We start from the raw sequence: 22556 nt of genomic DNA, 5'->3' as shown, positions 1-22556 counted from the left end.
CACTCTTTTATCGCGATATGATTAATTTGATAAGGGCAAACATTACACGTATCGTGTCGCGCCCTGACAGCGATTACGACACGCAATTACCTCATGAGCGAGTAAATAAAACAAAATATTCCAACTAAATAAATTCTATTCCCATAATTTAACACAACTGTTGTGACAACTACAAATTAATCATTTTGTACTACAATCTTAATAGCATTTGAAATGCAACGATTAATCACGATACATTTATTCGGAAAATTAGGTAACAAATTAATAACAAAACAATTACATGAAATAGGATTTCATCAACGTTAGGCTATCATAACGGAACAATGGAACTTCAATGCTGTGTACTGCGTAGTATGTACAGTAGGTACGATCACAGTTACGAACAATATTCAGGATAATACCCACACCTTGGTGCCCAATTGTACCACAACAAAGTTATTTGGAGGTTGCACACACGCTGCGATAAATAGTAGCTATTTAATGTAGCGTGTTAACGCCACACTCTACGAAACTTGAGGGCTCCCGAGACGACGCGTTGCGGTCTGTTTTCATCAAACGTAGCTCGAAACTCACAAGTCAATTAAATTAAAAAACGTTCAAATTGCCAGACATGTTTATAGTTGATTTAAACATTACAGAAAGGGGGTTTATATACATAAAAGCAAAACTTCCGCTAATATTTTAAATTATTATACCTACAAATTCACACGAATTTGTTGATATCTGTTTGCAAACGCTAAAGTAAAAAGGCATTTATCGCAACGTATGTATCTTAGAATCTTAAAATAAATAAAAAATACGAATATAACCAATTCCTTAAGCTAGGCTTATGACGCAGGCGTTTACTTCACTTAAAGTTTACAATACAAGCATAGCATTACGTATTTGGCTTAAACAGAATAGTATACCAGATTTAGACTTAAAACGTAATAAGTACATTAGTAAATGGCAAGTAAGAAGAGGTATCCTTAATAACGAAAAAATATAATCTCTGTATTACCCAAAATCAAAGTGATAAAATTATACTAAAGGCCAGTTTCACAGCTCATGGATAAGTGTCAGCTAACTTATCCGATAGATAGTGACAATAAATGTCAGAAAACAACTGTAGAAATTCCATCTGAGGCGCCCGTAGCGCACACCGGTCGGTAAACGATCTATTGGTTAAGCAACACTTGGCGCGGTCATTCCATAGATAGGTGACCGCTTAGTGGTATTTAAGCTGGGCGTCTCCGTACTAACGTACGTAAAAAGTCAGTCCCGATTGCTATGTAACATGTTAAATCATGTCAAAGGACTTTCAGGCTTAACCAACTTTATCACTACGTTGACCACTATCCATAAGTTAAAAAAAAAATTATAAGGTAACAGATACTTATCCATTAGTGTTAAAACTGGGTACAAATGTGCTAAACCACCAAAATGCTAATAAAATAGGTAGTGTTAAAGTTCGAACGGCAGTTATTGCTAGGTTTGAATACTCAACTCTAAGCTTGGCTTTTAAACATTATGATATTATTTTAGATATGCCATAATTTGCCACATAATAATATAATTGCGTTAAGACTGCGCGTCCACTGCTCAGAATCACAGAGCAGAATTAAGATAACGATGTATTCATTTCTATGGCATCGAAATATCGATCCTTCTGACGCAGTACCATAGAATTTAATACAAAGCAACAAATCCTTACGGTCTGTGCTTTATACGCTAGGATTCCACCGCAGTTGATGCGCAGCTTACGAGTGAGGCTCAAAATGTATTTATCTTTAAAACTATATATTGATAAATTTTGCTCCCTAAATCATTATAACAAGAATGATTTGAAAGACATAAATCGATATATGGTGCAATTTTGTAATAAAAAAATGTTAAACGAAAATATAAAGGTAAGTAAACTGGCAACCCTAAATACAGTCAGCAACAAAAATGCGATTTAGAAATATTTCGCGTTATTCATAAACACTTGTGTATCTAAGAGTACCGATTTTAACTATTTTTTTTTACTTAAAATATACTTAGTTATTCTTAAGATAGTATACAAACTCGGGTTAGTACTTCAATAAGGATACAAAGTTGGGTACAAAATCGAAATAGAAAATCGGTGGTTTTCTCACAAAAAAAGCTCTTGTTAATTGGTTTAGACTACAAATATAATGGTTCCGATTAATAACATTTACTATCAACTAATTTGAGTCTCACTACGTCTCTGTCTTACAAGGATCAAGTGAAAGGGACAAAGTATATTTAGAACGGTCTAGTTAGGGTGTGCAGAGTTCGTCTATATTAGAACTGCACGTCACTTTTTTCTTATTTTGTATAGAAACGTGCCGTGAAGAATTCTACTACAATGAATCATATTAATTTCCTTTTATGTGAAAATATCCATACTTTTGTGAATGTTTATATTTTTGTAAACAAGAACTCTCGAAGTATAATATATTATATTCATAAATAAGTGACGTGCGATTTCCAATTAAAATAACTCTTACAAAAAGTAGTAATTCTTTGCCTTTTATACAAGTATAGATATTATAATATATTATTATTTCATTGTACATATTATAATTATGCACCTTTATATAGTTAATTTATTAAATAAGAATTTTACTAATCAAATCTGTAATTTGAGCGAGCTAAAAAAAATATAAAATATAGGGACGGGGCTCTACTTAGCATGTACCGAACAAAAAATTGGCAATATGTAAATCACAACACTTACCTAACAATTTTATTGTCATTATAGACTGAGCTTATATTGAGCTCTATGGATTAAAAAGCACATTGACCAATAGTAATGTTCTATTTTTCTATTTTCGTAATAAAATATGATTATACATCTCGGGAACTAAAACACTGATTTTCTTTTATTAATTTCTTGAAAAAATACTCACTAAAATATTCAACCAATGTTTTTTAATTTTAATTCGCTTGTCTATGATTTTCAGACCATAAACAAGCTAATAAGTAGGTTATACTGTCCACCAAAAATAATTGTGACTGGCAAGCAAAAAAAAAACGTAAACTTTATACTAAAACTTTTTAGGAATGTTATTTAAATACGGTCATGGAGATAGTATTATTTTACTTAAAATAATGCGAAGATCCCAACCCGTACATACTTGGCTAGCGTATTAGACCCAAGACCTAACTTCTCTCTTATTCCGGGATGGAACCCGCGTTCAGCAGTGGAACAGTAATGGGTAACATTTATTTTACTATTTATACAATACACTATTGTTAAATAATACTGCCTAACTGCGATTATAGAAATATCTATCCCAATATATTATTATGGTATATTATTATGTTATAAACCACTGAACTATACATTGATATAAACATTACAAATTGTACTAATATAATCACTCAACATATTATTTACATAGATTATACATCAATTCCTGATACGTTAATTATGATATTGGTCGCGTAAAGTCGATTTACACACCACTATTGCGAACGTTACAACACTAGTCTATTTGGGCACTTAAACCGACAAATAGTTGTCACATGAGCTACGTCTCAGATAATGTACAGGTTGGAAAAACTTGAGCAATGGGGACGAAAATAACTTTAAATATTGAAGATAGCTTAATTAGCTGAAAAGAAACAAGCTTTATCTTTTAAACAGAAATAACACAATATAAAAAAATCAATAAACCAGTGATCGCATCACGTAGTTTTCACACAAATAAATCTGAAATGAGATGGAACGAATAGAATTTTATTATTTTCTTCAAACGAATTTAAAAAAAACATCCACTTAATTTTATAACGCAACGGGCCTTAGACGCGATTGAAAATTAAACAAATAAGGTACGAGTCGCGAGAGTTTAAAAACTTTAAACACACCCCCTTTTCAATACGATATTATGACAACGCAGCTTCATGCAACACTGAAATACCCAGTAATACAATATTAACTTCGAAACACCAAACCACTAATACATTATTTCTAAGGCATATTGGCCCACCTTTAAACCTTAATACATCCTACATCAAATTGTAATGTATAAATCGACCTCTTAAGATAAAAAAGCCGTGTTCCCAACTACATTAAAATGCAATAATTTATTTAATATTTTGAACAACAATAATGGCAATACTCGTGAACGTATAACGTATATTTTTTTTAAATATAGAGAGCACAGGCCTCAATGCTCAATCTTTACATTCTTTACACATCGACTAGACAGCCATTGCAAAATTTTTAATTAAAATTTTAAGTAAATAAAATATATAATGTCTGTTTGGAACTGATAAAATATTTTGACCAGTAATACCTTTAATAAAAATATAATCTTTTCAATAAAAGGTTATCTGACATCGCTTTAAGTAACTGAAAAAATGCCAATTGTAAAACTAGATGCCGATTTTTCAATTGCCAGAAGGTTTGGTCTTAAATACATTTCATTTTAATCTCAAAATAATAATTGATGATTTTCCACGAATATTCCTTCAATACATTTGATGTCAGAGAGACGATAGAAAAATCGTCAATCAGTATTACAAACGGGTTCTATAATTCAAAAGCAAAAATCAGACAACCAAATCGACTTAATAAAAAAATAATCTGATGATAAAAAAACTGTCCTTATCTTTCGATGAAGTCTTCAAACATGCATATAGGCCTATAATTTCATAACAATACTTGTGACGACTACAGTCACGAAACAAAGAGTTTACTTCGAACCACCATTATTATTTAATAAGGTTAATTGTCATATATACTCTAAAATTAACTAAAGTAAACCGTTCTTTGCGTGACTGTACATTATGCTTAAAACTAAGGGAATAATAACATTCAAACAGACTAGTAACTAATTGTTTTTCGATTATATGAGACGCGGATCGAGATCTACAATATACCGTTGTATTAATTCAAAAGATGTTTGTTAAGAAGGCGCTCAGATCGGTGTCCCAAGCAAATGAAACGTATTAAAATCTCTGAGGTACTAACTAAAGTGGAAATATGTATTGATACATGGGTTTTAAAGCGCCAAACTACATTTCACAAATAAATTGTGCAAAGCATTTTGAACTTAACCTCTCAACGGAGTGCCCGCGTTTCGATAAACTAAAAACCGTTCTTTGATCTGATTTGCACATCAATGTGTAAGAGATAGAGTTCAAAATCTCAAAGTACCTTCACTTACATCACAATGTAAACCCCTAAACAATTTCAACAATACTAAACTAATACAACAAGAAATTACTAGTCCCTTTAAACAATTAGACACCATTGTTCTTTCTAAGGTTTGCCGGCGAGCCTGGCAAGTAGGTCTTTAGTCAGTCAATACTGAGATCGTTTGAGAAGTGTCGCGAGAGCTTAGCGACATCTAGGCCGGTGAAGTCTGTGAATATGTCCGTGGTAGCTGTTGAAGGTTTCGACCGGCCGGGAGAGGTGCTAGTCGAAGCTTGCTCGCAAGGATCTATTGCCACTAACCTGTCCTCCTTGCTGCTTACCTCGAATGGATCAGAAATACCTGTGGAATAAAGGTATTTTGTTATTTTTCTGGGAACATGTGTGGTGAGACTAACTAAATGTATGTGATAGTGCAGGAAATTTTTCTTTCTCTAGCTGGTTAAAGATCTCTCGTGTATGTCAGGTTTATTTGCGACGTTCACCAAGGCAACAGGTGATAATTGTAATAAAAAACTTAGAACAGAGCCCAGGCATGAACCAAACAGGTGACAGCCCGCTTCATAAGTCAGCGAACGACTATTATTCAAAGGTTGTATAGCTTTGTCACCCGCGGATCTTACACATACGTGTATTACTAAGTTATAGACTACATATTTAAAATTGTAATTCTCTATTTTAAAAGTGGTGTTCTTCTAGGTACTGACCTCACTTACAAAGGAAATAATACCACTCTCTTTTGTATAAATAACTAGTATAAAATACTCACCGAGAACGCTTCTGACGTCATTATTAGGTTGGCTGAAGTATATGAAGCGGTAGAAGCCTGGCGTTCTGACCCCGCTGCCTACAGGGAAGCTGAGGGTAATCGTTCGCGGCTGTCCGTTCATAGTCGGCGACTGTGGCAGGCTTACTTTAGCCAAGTACTCGTACGCTATGTAGTCATCTAGGTTGTGGAAATTAGCCTGTTGGAGAAGAAAAAATTAAAGGTTTTCATTGAGTGAGGCGCCCATAGCCAGTTGCGCTCACCGGTCGGTAAACGATCTGGTTAAGCAACACTTGGCGCGGTCATACCATAGATGGGTGACCGCATAGTGGTATTTGAGCTGGGCGCCTCCGTGTTTCGGAGGGCACGTAAAAAGTCGGTCCCGGTTGTTGTCTACTATGATAACAGCCGTTAAGCCATGTCAAAGGCCTTTCGGGCGGCTTGAACAACTTTGACACTAGGTTAGGACAACCTAGTGTCAAAGTTGTACACGACAAACAAACAAACATATATTTTCTATTTTTTTTTTTTCATCCTTAGACACACACACGGTTATCTTATTTCAGACAAAGCAGAGCTTGTACTGTGGTAACCAGACGTCTGATGAACATACTTATATACTTCTAAATACATACTTATAGAAAAAAATTGACAACCAGGCTGAGAACAAATACTAGTGCTCATCACACAAATGTTTGTTACTGATGGGAATCAAACCCGCCACTTGCTGTGCTACGTTTCAAGATCTATTCTTTATTTTATTTACCTCATAAGCATTAAATATCTCTGGTAATTCAGACTAGAGTGCTTACATCATAGATGCCTATCCAGTCGCTAGGGTTGACTTCCACGTCGGGTGTCAACGTGCACTGCGTCCTGAAGTCAGCATCACCGATGTACCAGATGCGACTGATCGGCGCGAACTCCACCGTCTTCTCCGTGTAGTTGGAAAACGCCTGGCAGAAATATAATGCAATTAGTTACATTACTACATAATTATATTTTAATGTTAAAAATAATATACACATATACGTATAAAATCACGCCTTCTTCTATTAAGGGTCGGTAGAGTCCAGAGATAATATATTAGGCACATTATTATTCAAGTAGTTCAGGTGTTTTTTAATTAATTTCCCAAAAACCCATGTGTAAATTGGAAGTTGTTTTTAAGGCGGTTAGTTTGTTTTGTTAGTATTTCTCAAATAGGCCATTCAAAGGAAATTATTTGCTAGCAATGATATGTGCATGGAGCCCTTACCGTTATATAAATGGGGGCTTTACAGATGCGCTTAATTAAATATTCATACCATTTCATTAAACACAAGCTTATGGTGTCATACAATATCGAAAAATGCTCTTATACATCTATCTCACGTCGTAACATAAAAAACCAGAAGACATGCAAGTATCTACTAGCACATTATACATACGATTTCATACAACACAAAACAACAACCTATCGCCTCACCTAGAACCACAAGGACGTATACGCAAAGCAAACACACAATACTTACGACAGATGGTTCTTTCTGAAGGTCGCAAGTAACAATCTCGGGAGCAATTGATTGAAGGCTATTTACAGTTGACATTTGTGCGCTCATCATGGCCGCACCTTCGGGCTCGGGACGTATAAGAGCTGAGCGCATTCTTATTGAAGAGCGCACGTCAATTGGAGCGTCAGCGACTACGGAGCGAGTGAAGCCGTTGCGTATCTAGCATGCAAGCGTGCAATTATGATGTTAGTTCTAGCTATAGCTTATATCTATGTAAGTACACTTTGGTCCCAATGGAAAAAGTCGGATCTATTAAATTAGGTTTTCTGTGTTTGTAATAATTATAAGTCAAAATTGTGTAGCGTAAACATATGATTAGTGAAGTTACGACTATTTTCATTGGCATTAGCTACCTAAATAATTTAAAGGATTATTTTTCTAGCAAATTATATTACTCAAAATTATTATGAAGCAAAAACGCAATTATGAAGATGCAGATTTATAACGATCATGTTTTCCAAATTTACTGAGTAAATTTTTTAATAAGCAATTCTCGTATAGTAGTTCTAACTGTATATTTCTCCGAATCTTCATAGATGCGTCTTTTAGTACACACCAAACCTCCAGTAGAAGAAAAGCGTAACGTGTAACCCACGCACGGGCACTTACGCCTTTCTTCTACGAAAGTAGGATCTGTTGAATGAACCTGTGTATTGCACCTGTTTTAGTTCACCAGAACACAATATAATTAACACTAAACCGTTAAATGGCTACTACATTCATTTATTATTACAAGTCCGAATAACAAACTACGATCTATTATAATATAACATGCTTCTATGGAGTGATAATTAATTGTGAATACTTTCCGACCTGCCCTACCCACGTAACTTTAATAAATAAATATTTGTTCTGGGCTATTGAAATATGGGATGGCTTTTACAACTGCATATAAACTGAATAAAAAATGAGTAATGTTCGGTCGCTCATGCTATATTAATATGTTGTTAACAAAACATAATATATATTAGCCTTTGTTTATGTTTACAAATACGTTTATACCATTCAAACGTTGAGTTTTAAACAAAGGCAATTAAGTACGACCGGCGTTAAAAAAATATGCACTGTTACATTCAATACATAATTCTATTTCTATTTCAATCTTTCATTTCATTCATAAGCATACAATCAAGTATAGGTGACGCCAAACAACTTGAACACAAGAAGTTATTTTAGAAAGCAAACTAAACGAAGACCCAGTGCAGAGGACTCTCGGTTGACTGTTCTACCAAACAAGCGATTGAAGCGCTATAGCCCTAGCCGTCGCGCTCTGTTATTCTTTCAAAGCGGACCTAGAAATTGTTCCTTATGATATAGCGAAATTGTTCAAGTTATTTGGCGGCAACTGTATTTTGATTACCCTCGTTTGCGTAGCGCAGCCAGTTATAAAACGTCATACGCAAAGGCGTAAATTCATACAGCCAATAGTGACGTCCATTAGTCGAGTGATTATAAGAATTATAAGGACAGGTCGAAAACAGTTCAGTAGTTACTAATGAGCAAACTAACTCGCTATTACCGCGTAATTTGATACTACGTAGTGAAGTGACATACAAACCTAGAATTAATGTTAGTTTCTACTGCGGTTATTGTTAGATTTTTTGCTATCGCAAATACAAGCTACTTTTATCTATATATAACTACTTAATATAGCGTATACCTTTATATAAAAGCAGGAGAGTATAATTGGCCACAATAGATTTTTCGTTTAGTTTAGCGGATCTGCATACATATCGCTTACGAAGAGTCAATAAATAATAATATACAAACATGAATTTCTGAAATATTCAATTAAGATTATCTATCGCCATCAGTAATAATGTCGTGACAACAATAAGTATAATATTGCAAAATCTGTTTATCTTGTAAGCTCATAGAAAATAAACCTTATATTGACTCTTCATCGTCGATATGACATTACTAATACAAAATTATTATTATGACCAAAAATGTTCCATCCAATCTAGTACCTATATAATAATAATGCAAATATACACGTACTGGTACCTTTATATTAAGTTGTGCGACAACAGGCTTGTGGTCGCTCACGGTGTAATGCGGTATGTGGTTATACGACACCACCTCGGCCCTTAGAGTGACGTTCTCGTAGTTATTTGCGCTCACTTTGTATAGAATTCTGTCCGTCCATGATGGTTTTCTCCTGGCAAACAAAACGTGGGTATGAATTAATGTTACGTCAATAATGTTCATACTCAATGACCTGAAGTCAAGGATAGGATACATAAGTACTATAGTTGAGTTGATAATTCTTGTTATTCTTTTTAAAATAAATGTTGTTGAGTACTTAGTAACTATTATAAATTGTCACTACTGTAATAGCAGTACCTAGTAATGTTTGTTTAGACGAGTAACGATCAGATTGAGTAGTCATTAGACTGTTATTTCATGGTAAAATATTTCGGGACAAAATTGACGTCGTGATTTCTTTAGATATTAAGCTATCTTTTTCGACCGCTGGTATCCTCACAGATTCATTCCATAATATATTAATTCATTGTTCAAATCTTTTATCGTTCATACAACTCAACATTCATACTTTCAGCAAATAGTAAATAAGTACAATACACTCGGCCTTTTGAAGGACAACGAGATGACGTATTTCGGAACAACACTACAATAACATTAGCGTTTAATTTAAAAAATAACTGCATTACGTCGACACTTACATTGTGATATAGGTATATCTTGGACCAAAAGAACTACAAATATACTTGACATGTTTTAAATGTAATTTTATTTTACATAAGAAACGTACATAATATCACGTCTGTTATACACTAAGGTGTTGGCAGAGGTGAAATAAACCACTGCCCGGGTCACATTATTGATTAAAAATTTAAATACTTTTTAATCAATTCCAAGCAAAGCCGTAGCTACTATGAACCAGAATTTACTAGTTTTATCTACTGTGTATCTAATGATGATGACGTAAACAGTTGCATTAAGTAATCGTTTATGCAATTACTCTGATTGCTGTGCAGTCAAGATTCATTCTACACGCTCTAATAATACGACCCGTAGTAGTAAAGATACAGAATCTTTATTTCACAAATAAATGTGAATCAACTATTATATTCTTTGGTCTCTGACAACCCCTTTCGGAACGGACGTGATATTTTGTATATAGGTAAATAATAGTAAATAATATGGACTAAGACCCAGGCTTCAATTATTTTTTCAAATTCAGATTAACATACATCAAGTCACTTACGCCTATGTTCTTTTCAAGGTGCCTTATTTTATTGTCTTTCTTTTTCTCAATAATTTGAATTTTCCAATCACTTTCCTTCATCCAAACATCTTGATCGCTCTAACCCACTCTTTTAATTCCACATAAACACAAAACAATGGACCACTTATAGCTATCTAATTTTAAACATTCTAGCAACCTGGCAGCACACATTTCTTAATATATATTAGCATGAAATCACGCATTTTTCTAAAGAACGCCACTTGGTATGATCCTTACAAAATTCGATTGCTTCATTCTCATCCATACACCTTGAAATACAGGACCGCCGGTTACGAGAAATACGCTATATAACATCATTGATATGATCGAAATGTGTTTCGTACCTAAAATATTACAAAGATCTTTTTTGCACAACAACGGCTATTAAGCGTTCAATTTCATGTCCACTAAATATAAAATGATAAATTACTCATTAAACGAAGCAGTCAGAATAACTGTAATTAAATAATTAATAATGTAAATGTTATAATTAAAGTTTGTTATAAATTTACACTTCTCTGAACGTTTCGCATCAATCTTCTTGCTTGTACAGCAGAAGTCAAGGCTATCTGAGATTACTTATTATATTGTAATTTGTATGTATTATGAAATAATTTCTAATTATAATGTTGGACATACCAATTAAACACTGAATTACAGTATGTTTTGAACGATTGTTATGTTTGTATCACACATGTTCTGCCTGGCTAATAAATGCATTTGTATGCAATCCAATGTTATATCACTTTGAATTTGACTGTTTTCTGGTGTACCAAATTCATTGATAAGGCAATCAAATCCTTTATTAATTTTACGTTGCTAATATATAATAATAAAACACATGTTTCTATCTGTACATAGAACGGGATGTCTATGAATCAGTTTAAGAAAAAGTTGTGCAAGATTTTCGTAAACGACTTTCTCTAGCTGACACTTTAACTCTAGACGTAAAGCAAGTCAGATAGAGCAATGCGTAGCTTTTCAGCGGAATCAGGTGCTTTGATAACTAGATACTAATTTACCACTAATGTATATCAAAGTAACGTCTACCGAAACTGTAAGTACGTTTCTTACGTATACGGGTACGTACGAATACTTACTTAATATCGTACTCATCACCGCCGATAGAGAACTTGTAAGTAGGCGGGAACCGAATCTCATGTTCCGTGAACTCTGAGAATGCCTCCCCAGTCTCTCTTACTGCGATCAGCTGGTCGTGTTTCAGTAGGTTAGTATATTTGTCCTTTTCTATCTTCTGTAGAGCCGCAACTATCTCTTCTGATGTCGGACTGCTGCCGGTGGGATGGTCCGTACGGAAATTTAGGTCGCCGATCCATATAACGTAGCTAGAAAAAAAAACGTTTTATTATTATTTTATTCAATTTTTATTTGAAAGAGACGAAGATAAGTATTTTTTTTTGTAAAGAAGCCCTTTCAATATCAGTAAGTACTTATTAATAGTTTAATATGGTAATGTATGGAGTTCGGTAAAATAAATTACGAGGGAAAATTCATACTTCATCGTAATACCGCTAAGTAATTTGACTTTGAGGCAACATAGGTACATCTTAAGTACATCTGAGTAAGGTATACAATATCTATATCCAAGAAAAGATTCGTCATATTTACTTTAGAAACGAAACCAAATGATAAAGAATAATATAATTTGTGAAGTAAAACAATGCAGCTGTAAATAAAACTTTTCGGCTTTTAACAAAAGCCTGAATCACGGGATGACATAAATATTGTGTAAATACGATTGTTTCTTTTGTTGTTTGAAGAAGATATAGATAGGTTTACGATTAGGTTCGTTGTCAACGTGATAAAATAAACGATAGATTGAATATGAATGACTCAAAACTCAACATAAGTATTTGGTTGAGTTTTAGCGATATTTTAAATAGATTTGAAAGCCTTTTCTTCCTAGTATTATAAATCTGAAAACCTATATTGGCTACTAGTGGACTGTTCCGACTTCGTCTATGTATGGTCTAATTTTATTCCGTTGATTCCCATGGGAATTTTAATTCTATCGATATAATAAAAACTTTGTACCGAAAGTTACTAAGTATTAAAAAAATGTCCAATTGAGTTTAGTTGTTACGCGAGTAAATGAATTTTCGTAATACATTTTATTATATTGGCACGTTTTTATTTATCTTTAAATGACCGAAGAGAATGATTTGGATAAAATCACACTCTTATGTCAGTTATGCACGTATTACAATGATTATTTAATCGCCAACGTTATGGATTTCTTGCAAAGTCCAACATAGAGTTTTTTAATTGTAATCGGACTCTGAACAGACTTTATGCCAATTAATAATAAATATGCTTACTTTAATAAACACAGATCATATATATTTACTCTTTGCTTTTTTTATTTACATGTTTCAAGTTGAAGCCGCACGAAAGTCTATTCTTGGGTTTACTAAAATTAGACACCTACCAAATAGAGCTGAATATTTTACATGCTTCCCGAGACAAAAAGTTATTTATACAAATACAACATTCTACCAGCCTATCTACGTCATAAAATTAAAAATATAATTGATCTTCAAGTAAAGGTACGTAATTATGAACTGAGCTACAATACCTCAAATTATTTGTCAGAATTTCTTGCCCCTAATAATTACAGTTAGAATAGGTGAAATTGCGGTTAATATTTTCTACAAGCCATAAATTATTATTGAAGGCGAAGGCTGTGGTAGTCCAAGGTCAATCAAGCGTGTTAAACAAAAGTATTTTTGTCTCAAAATCAATATCTAGAAAGGTAAAGGTTCTACGGCGCACATTATCGATTCCACGAACTAGGTACGAACTACGAATAAACACACAAACGGTATAGTGTTACTAAAAAGAAGTTTCGAGAAAGAATAACTATTACTAAGCAGTGACGATAAAGAATACTGTTCGAAAAAGTTTTTGGAGACACCTTTAATTTCAAAGATCAACGATTTCTTAGAAAGACTATTAGTCTATTACCTCCGTTATCGAATCTTTCTCCAATTCATAGAAAACATATTTAGATATCCTCCGGTTTTTTGTTTAACATATTATGAGTAATAACGCTGATATAGACTTGGCATAACGATAAGGTATCGTATGTTATGATTCGCAAACCGATCTATGCAAGACTGAATAATGAAATAGGGACAATAACTTATTAAAGCGCGGAATATGAAACGGTAAAAGATCAGTGAGTTAAAGTTAACTTTTAGGAATTTAAGTTAAGCATCTTCGTGCTTCAAAAGTCAAAAAAGTATCGGTCCCGGTTCCCGATTAAGATGAATGAAAGTCGTTAAAATGCTTTAGGCTGCTTGAAGTCTTTTAACACTATTTTCCTTACCTTGCACGTAGATACACAATCATTGGACGCAAAGCCAGAGGATTTAAAACTCTTTTTTTTAAGTATATTTTAAAGGATGACACAACTTACTCATGATACAATATATTAGTGGTCTCGCTGACATGGTACTGGTGCTGTTTGATGATGGTATTGTAGTCGTTGATGCGGTCTGCCAACAGATGTTCGTGCGCGGTCAAGTGACAGTTCACTAGGCACACAGAACAACCGTAGATGTTGAAACGTATGCTCACTGCGCCCTTGTTACCCTGGAACAATATTACCCGTAGTAAGTTTAGTCACAATTATATTTGCTGGCTATTTCTGGATCTCAATTACGAATTACAATTCTTGTACTACGGGAATAGTGTGACAAAATTTTAGGAATAATTCAAATGACGCACAGGACATTCTTAATGTTTCATACATATATCGAGCCATGTGTGTTTCTAAGATGTTTCTGTTCGAAACAGTAAATATAACAACCGGGGGCTACCCTGACTCACGCGTTTTATAGATTTTATCCCGACCCATAATACCATTCCGTGGGTCAAACAAAAAACTTTTTAGGTCAGAACTGACAGGTTCTATTTTTGTAACGGTAAACTTGTTACTTTTTATATACCAAAATATAGACCTAAGGGTACGTTTGTACAGAAGCGAAGCTCTGCAGAGTGGAATGAAACGGACCTCAAATCGACTAATCAAAATGCTTGAAATCTTCACTTCGCATTATAGTGAAACAGTGTGATTGATCGATATATGGTTAGATCTTCTCCGCTGTACTTAGCATCGTTTCAGTGAAAACGCATCCTAAGAGTAGGTACTCCACAGTACGTAGTCTTTATTGAAACTACATTGAAGAGTACAAAGAGAAACCAAATCAATAACAATTATGTGAATATTACACAATAGTTTATTATTAGTGGAAATCAATCGAAATGCATTATGCACGCAACGCAGTTGTGGTTACATTGAAACCTAATTTATAACTCACATTAATGATGATATCAAAAGGTATTTGAAGTAGATTCGTTACCTTAATAACATCGAAAAACATTGAACTTTTTTATACTAGGACTTGGTGTTGATACTAGCGAATGACCAGTAAAAATATGTCAAAATTAGACAACCCAGAAGACAAAGTGGTTGTTAGCAATCCTGTTACACTGGGACAGTCTATTTGTATCAGAAACTCTCGTAAAGTCTTTCGCCTGTACAAAAATTTCCTATAACAGACCTCGCCTTAAGTCGAATAAATATTTGTTTACAGCCAGTTCAAACATTTTCCGTATCAGTTAAATCGCAATATTGTACCGAAATAGGCCTGCGTAAGTGCGTAGTCGTAATCTTAGGGATAATGTCCCGTTATCAACGTGCTGAGAAGTTAGATAGTGCATGATATCATCGGTTAGCATAAGCAATACTGTGGATTACTGATAATATTACCGAAACGTTTATATTGGATTTCACCATAACTGTAGCCCTTATCAAAGAATAAAGAACAAGCTAACGTTACTAAGAAGCGTAAAAATTTAAATGACGCGATTTAGATTTTTCGTTATGGCTAATTTTTTAATGTTAAATATTATGAAAAGGCACTTTATCGCAAAGCATTTTTAGTGCAATCAATATGAAATCAGTTCGCTGCAGATTCTGCACGTACACGCATTTCATTACAGCCACAACAATGGCTAGGCTTGAGAATATCACTCCTAGTAAACATTGCACTTAGCAGAAATATATCTTTTGCTAAGATTATTTACCGGAATACAATAAAGTTTCGAATTGATTGTGTCAGACATGAACCGCGTAATATCTATGTCTAATGTAAACTGATATTTTCCTGTAAGATTTTCAAATCAAACGGTAATCGTGCCCTAGTTTTGTGCTCATAGTGAAAGGATTCTTGCCTACGAGAAACTTAATCATCCAGTTACCCTTGGCTACACATGCATCTAATGTGTAACGACAAACAGATTTATATTATACGAAACAGGTGCATTGCAATCACCTGTTAACCATTTGAGCATTCATCTATGGGCAACTTGTTACTGATGATTGCTGCACAATATTATAGTCACCACACCTGAATTATTTGTGCGATATAAATAATTTGACTGCCTCCGTGGCGCAGTGGTTTAGGTCTCCACGCCGCTACCATTGCGTCGTGAAGTCGTGAGTTCGATTCCCACTCGGAACAATAATTATTGCGATTTATAAGTAATTGTTTCAAGTCTGGTTGTACTTTGTGTTCGTTTTTGTATGTTTGTAAAAGTCCCCGCGACGCAAGAGCAATTCTAAATGCGAGAGTTGTCTTAGAAAAAAAGTTGTCCCTATTTTTTGTATTTCATTTCTGTTGCCACTATGTTTGTAAAAGTTTAAGAATCTGTTTACAACCCGAGAGATGGAATTGTCTTTTCGAATCCAATCTCAAAAGTTACAACAATTGAGACCAAGAGGCAAAATAAAAAAAAACGAATTGTTAAGTAAAAAGTCGGTATAACGCTCCGACGATTTGTAAATAACATTAACAAAATGCAAATAGTGTCAAATGTTCCATGTTCCCTTGTATTACATATACCTACAGATGTACTGTATATTCCCACGTATTACCGCGAGGACAATGGTTACAAGGCCACGGAAACCGCAATCAGTTTAACCGCCTACGGGGTTGACCGCCACCGTTATCAGTAAACATAATCAGACATACATACATTACGAAGGTATTATTTACTTGAGAAAAAGTGTGAACGACAAAAGGTTTATTTCAAACGAACCATTTTTGCGTCGATTTTCAATCGATAATCGAATAACTCTATTCGACGAATAATTTTGACAGACAGTGGTTGAGGTATAAAAGTTGAATAGTCAAAGAAAATAAACAAATTTTTTTTTTATCATTTAATAATTACCAAGGGCCGATTGTTCTGCAGCCAGTTTACATCACACAAGTTAAAAAAGGCTGTTTTGACAGATAGTCTATGTGTTATCTGAGCAATATTTTTTCTGAAATAAAGCTAGTAAATTATGGGGAATTGGGCTTAATACCTTAATGCGAGTAATACGTGCTTATGGCATACATTAATTCTAGCTCAAAGATTGTACAAAACAGGACATTAAGTACGAACACTAAGGTACTATTAATATAACTAATGCAACAATGTAGTCAATAGTAAGAGGAAAATTTACAATCTTTTCCGCAATTAAGTAGATTCCTGCACAATACACAGAGTTAGTACTACAAGATGTCAACGCATTTTTTTTATAAAAGTAAGGTAATGCAATGACGTCACGTTTTTTATCAGATACCTTTACATTGTTTGCGATGTTTGATAATACAGATATTACCTATAACTTGCTATGACTACCATTTAGTGATAACAAATTTGGAGTAAACTATACTAAATGCACGAAAATAGTTTTACTTAAATACTAATGTATTTGCAACACGCAAAATAAAATAATTAAAGAACGGCACGCGAACACTGATAAAAATTGCATTCGAAACGAAGAAAGCATGTCCAATTTTCAAAACGGAGAATTTAATTAATTGCATAGGATTTTTAAATAAAGTTTGATGGTTTCCTAGATTTTACGCATTCATACTAGAAGGTACAAGGCGTTGCAAAGGTTCCTTAAGTTAGTGCAGTGTTGTTGAATAAAAACGTAAGGATATAACTACTTTTTTATTTCGTGTATTGCCTTTTGCATTTCTTAGATATAATCTAGATGCATCTAAACAACAATTAAAGAAGGTAAAACAGCTAAAGCCGGTTGAAGAATAGTCTTTACTCTTGCAAGTAAATTTAAAATATGAAGTAAGTGTGTTGCAATATCAGATACAAATCTAAATAACGGAAAAAGTATTGAGCGATAAGTGTTATCAAAACGTGAATATTTTACGGATGAAAAAATACGAAAATTTATTGTAGAATTGCTAGATTATTGCCGTGACATTAACCAGGTCGACCGTATTACAATAGTTTCCTGCTTAGTTCACGTGAAGTTAATACATCTATGATCTATATCTATACTAATATTATAAAGCTGAAGAGTTTATTTGTTTGTTTGTTTGAACGCGCTAATCTCAGAAACTACTGGTACGAATTGAAAAATTATTTTAGGTACTGTAGGATGGCGTATTTATTGAGGAAGGCTAGAAGCTATATAACATAACGCTACGACCAACAGGAGCAGAGCACCAGTAAAAAATGTTACAAAAACGGGGAAAAATATGATCCATTCTCTGTTATGTGACGCAAACGAAGTTGCGCGGTTCAGCTAGTTTAATATATGTATTTATTATCCTTCGTTGATATCTCATCTGACATTATGACGGCATTGTTCTTATTAACATATAAACCAGTCCGAAGTCTTAATAAAAACGGCATACGACGCGATAATAATGCTGTGTTACGTGAATAGAAATAAAAACGCTAGAGCAGACGATAAATGACTAAATATATCTAATGTTTGTCACATACATCATTAAATATTTCATGGTTTTCTTTGAGTACCAAAACATTTATGTAGGTAAGTACCTAACATGTGGAAAAAAGAACGTGTCTATGTTGAATAAAAACTATAAAAAACTATCATAAATCTCTAGCATACTCTTCAGAAACTGGTTTTAGCATTATTCAAATTATTTACTAAATACTATTCATAAACGTTTATTTAAAGAGTCTCATTCAAAGTTATTGAAAGCGGCAGTTCGTTCATGGTACGTTAAAAATTATATAATGTGTTGTGCTCTTTGTTACTTTCAAATTGTGAAATACAATGCGCGGTTCCGTTTCATTATGACAAACAATTATTCGCTAACCAATTAGTACGTAAAAAGTTCTTTTTAACGATATTTTATCTGCTTTATGTTTATTTATTTATTTATGAATTCTCTCAGTGGAAACTTGTAAATGGCTTGCATATTTATAATAAGTAATATGTATTTTTTCACGTACCGTATATTGTTAGATGTAAGTTTTCTAAACAACAAAAGATGAGTTTGGACCTATCAACAACATAGGTATAAAACACTAAAAGACCTTAGTTTACTACAGGTAGGAAAATATTATTTAAATAAATAAAAAGGTGTGTCAACAATAGTCAACATAAGTTGTTTTATTATTTACCTCTCAAGGTTTGTTTACTTTTTTATTTCTTGCGTCATATTAAGGACATTATTATTATGACCCATAAGATAACCCAGATGCATCAATGCTAATGAACATTGAATTTATACGTTATCACAAACCTCTAAGAAAAAAGTATTTGTCATATCATATTACGCCGGAGAATAAAGGTAGAATTTAATAGGACAACTGTATCCACTGACTAATTAAGGATAACCTAATTACTTTCTGTACTAAAAAGTTGTGTCACTTTTATTAGTAATTTAACTTTGAACTAATTCTTTGCATTTGTCACGAATGGGACAGGGACGTTTTCTGTTCCAATAAAATTACTGGGAGATTAGTTGACTTTTCATGTAATAATTTCCAGTCATGACTTCATAGAAAGTGAAGTGTGTCAAGTATTCCTTGTTTGGACTTGAGCATAAATATTTCAAGGATACTAAGCCATTAAATGGAGGTCAATGTCAAGTTCAAACAATAAGTTTCGTAAGAATCTTTGACGAAGTTTGCTATGTGGAGTATTAAAAATAGTGGACAGCATCCTCATTGACATGACAAAGCTACTTAAATAAATATGTCAAAAAAGTATTGAAGATAATCTTACTTTTTGTCATCAATTAGTTATTTCATTTAAAATTTACGCCTTAACAATTTATTTTTAATGGATTTCTGCACCCAAGCAGTCTTTTTTACATAGCATATTCATTGCCATATCGAAACTGATATTTTATTATCAAATTTAATTTAAATCAGCGCAGCACTTGCATTAAGAGCATAATCAGCACATTCTTTGTAATTACTACAAATATAATATGTTTTGTTTCGTTAAACTTTTTATATGTCTAAAGTATAAATATGTACATAATATCACAAATGTACCCAAAGGCATAAGCAAAAGAGAAATACATCTCTGAAATATACGAAATTAAGTTTAAATGTATACTAACATTATAAAACTGTAGAGTTTGTTTGTTTGAAAGTGCTAATCACAGGAACTACTGGTACAAATAAAAAAAGTATTTTACTGTTGGATAGCCTATTTATTGGGGAAGGCTATAGGCTATATATAACATCACGGTACAACCAACAGCAGCAGAGTACCAGTAAAAAATTGTTATATAAAAATGTGGAAAATTATGATCTATTCTCTCGTTTGTGAAGCAAAGTTGTGCTGGTCAGCAAGTATTAAAATAAATGATTATGAACTTACCCACATTCCTCCCAGCCCAGTCTTGGTGTACTGTGCCTCAATATCTCTCAGATGTGTGACATGTTTCATTTGAGTATACACTAGTAACAAAATGCCCTGCAGTCTCGTGCTCTTGGCAATGATGAAGCCTTGTCGGCAAAGGATTTTGTTGAATGTTGATGTCCATGCATCAGTGAACAATGAGTCCATCAACATGTTTTGCGGTTGGGACTTTACTTCTTGTAGCCTGTAAGGAGTTGTTAAATGATATGAAAAAAAATTATAGGAGTTCTGTGGAAATATGTTCGTAAAACTTTGAACATGAACATAAAAATTGAAAATTGCACTGTTTTTCTTTATAAAGTACAGGTAGGAATAACATTTAAAAAAAATATATTCAAGTTATTTTACAAACTACTGATGTTGTGGATGGAATATGAACAGTTAGGAGGAAAATAACTTATTGACAATAATGATAAATAGATAACTATGTAGGTAAAAATATTAAATCTGAATTGTTTACTAGAGGAGTAGCATGCCTATAAATAGTGACATAAAATTAACATCCATGACTAGATAATAATCAGGAAATGTTTTATAATCTGTAATTATTCAACCTGCACATGGCTAACATAGTGGATTCAAGACCTAACCCAACCCTCATTCGGCAGGAGACCCTCGCAAGCAGAACAGTAATGTAAGTAATAGGTCAAGAAAGAATCATCAACTAGATAAAATTACATGAAACTCAGTGCCTAGGTATAGATACTTAATATACAACAAAAATAAAATTCTACATATCATTTAGGTAGTATATTTATTTTACCAGTTAGTAACTTAGAAATGATGCTTTATAATTAATAGGTTACATTATATTTTATTATTATACCTGTTTTTGTTTAACCTTCAATATTATGAAAGGATGTACCTACAACCTCATATGGGTATGAAATATTGAATTATTTTAGGTATAAACTGAATGTTGTTACATTCTCTGTTCTACCTAATATAATGAAGCATTGATTTAATTATGAGGAAAATGCAATGATAACAGTAACACAACATTATAACATTATCCTTTTAGATTTACTAATCTGATCATAAAATTGTGTACAACATATACTTTTAATTAAAAAAAAACATCATTTTAACAATATTTAGTTTTTAACAGGTAAATTATTTAAATATTAATCCAGGCCGTCAACAAATTGTATTGCCAACATTATCACATTGACCCAGAAAAAAGTAGACTATAGTTTTCATTATGCAAGTACTTTTATGAACTCATGTACCACTTACCCAATAACATAGAAATCTGGTAATGGCTTATTTTTGTTGAATTGTGATGGAAAGTCCAGCAAGGAGTTCAGATCTTGGCCTGGAGACTTGGTAGCCACATTCCAAGTGACGAAATAAAACCTGAAAATTTCCATAACTTATTAATGGTATTTCGTATCACGAATAATATCGAATATTACAATCGTGTAAATATAACCTTGACTCCTTTTGACGCACATACTCTAAGTACTTGGATACACAGTACACACGTAAATACAGGTATAACTTTCTTACAAGATATATCTCCTTACCTTAAAGTATCCATTTTTCTGCTCCGTGTGAGACCTTCGTGGGAATCAATACACTAACACGGCAGATAAAAGAATACTTCAGATATAGATAAGATAACGTACTAATGTAATTTTATTAATTACATGGGAAATATTAAAAACGACACAATATGAATTTATTCTACCATTTTGATTAAACTATACACTTCACTATGATTATATGTCTAACACAGTATCACAAGCTGATAATAAAAGCATATAATACGACGATAATTAATTAATATTTTAAATCCACAATCACAAAAACATCTCACTCCCCCCACAGAACGTAATTAAATGACTGACAAGTCTGACAACCATTGTCAAGTGAAGTGTCAACGTCAAGCTGTTGTCATTAGGTCCTGTGGACTTTTTTCTTTTTTTGTTATTCCGTTTTACGACTCTGTGATCTAGCACTTTTGAGCCTGAAGTATAATGTAAATTATATTCTGTGGTTATATCGAAGTTACGGTATTGGTAATGAAATTAAATAGTGGTTGATAAAATCTTGGGTTCTTCAATAGTTCTTTTAAGTCTCTCGGAAATTTGAGATCCAGA

The 22556-nt window shown here is 33.2% G+C and overlaps 1 protein-coding gene across 3 annotated transcripts; it reads right to left on the bottom strand.

Annotated features, from left to right (window-relative positions):
* Positions 1 to 118: 118 nt before the first annotated feature.
* On the bottom strand, positions 119 to 22278 carry LOC142977585 (inositol polyphosphate 5-phosphatase K-like). 3 transcript variants are annotated; one of them, XM_076121557.1, is made up of 10 exons: positions 21981 to 22278; positions 21691 to 21810; positions 20413 to 20638; positions 14158 to 14333; positions 11819 to 12064; positions 9467 to 9626; positions 7427 to 7624; positions 6725 to 6868; positions 5916 to 6111; positions 119 to 5489 (listed from the first exon to the last, which is right to left on the bottom strand). In XM_076121557.1, the coding sequence occupies exons 1-10, from the start codon at positions 21992 to 21994 to the stop codon at positions 5293 to 5295; spliced, it is 1677 nt and encodes a 558-aa protein (XP_075977672.1). In that variant the 5' UTR covers positions 21995 to 22278; the 3' UTR covers positions 119 to 5292. The 3 variants fall into 3 exon arrangements, with proteins under 3 accessions (XP_075977672.1, XP_075977674.1, XP_075977675.1); XM_076121559.1 differs by having other exon boundaries at positions 9473 to 9626; XM_076121560.1 differs by lacking the exon at positions 7427 to 7624 and having other exon boundaries at positions 9473 to 9626.
* Positions 22279 to 22556: the final 278 nt, after the last annotated feature.

This window comes from Anticarsia gemmatalis, chromosome 13 (genome assembly GCF_050436995.1).
Source record: "Anticarsia gemmatalis isolate Benzon Research Colony breed Stoneville strain chromosome 13, ilAntGemm2 primary, whole genome shotgun sequence".
Taxonomy (NCBI): domain Eukaryota; kingdom Metazoa; phylum Arthropoda; class Insecta; order Lepidoptera; family Erebidae; genus Anticarsia; species Anticarsia gemmatalis.
The sequence above is the reverse complement of the archived record's forward strand: the minus strand, read 5'-3'. Positions and strand labels throughout refer to the sequence as shown.

What these genes read in the sequence shown, in the direction of transcription:
- LOC142977585 (XM_076121557.1), bottom strand. An exon ending in TTCAGAAAGAACCATCTGTC is followed by an intron (nt 6,869 to 7,426) that starts GTAAGTATTGTG and finishes TATTTCTGCCAG; the next exon opens with GCGTTTTCCAACTACACGGA. An exon ending in ACTGGATAGGCATCTATGAT is followed by an intron (nt 6,112 to 6,724) that starts GTAAGCACTCTA and finishes CTTCTCCAACAG; the next exon opens with GCTAATTTCCACAACCTAGA.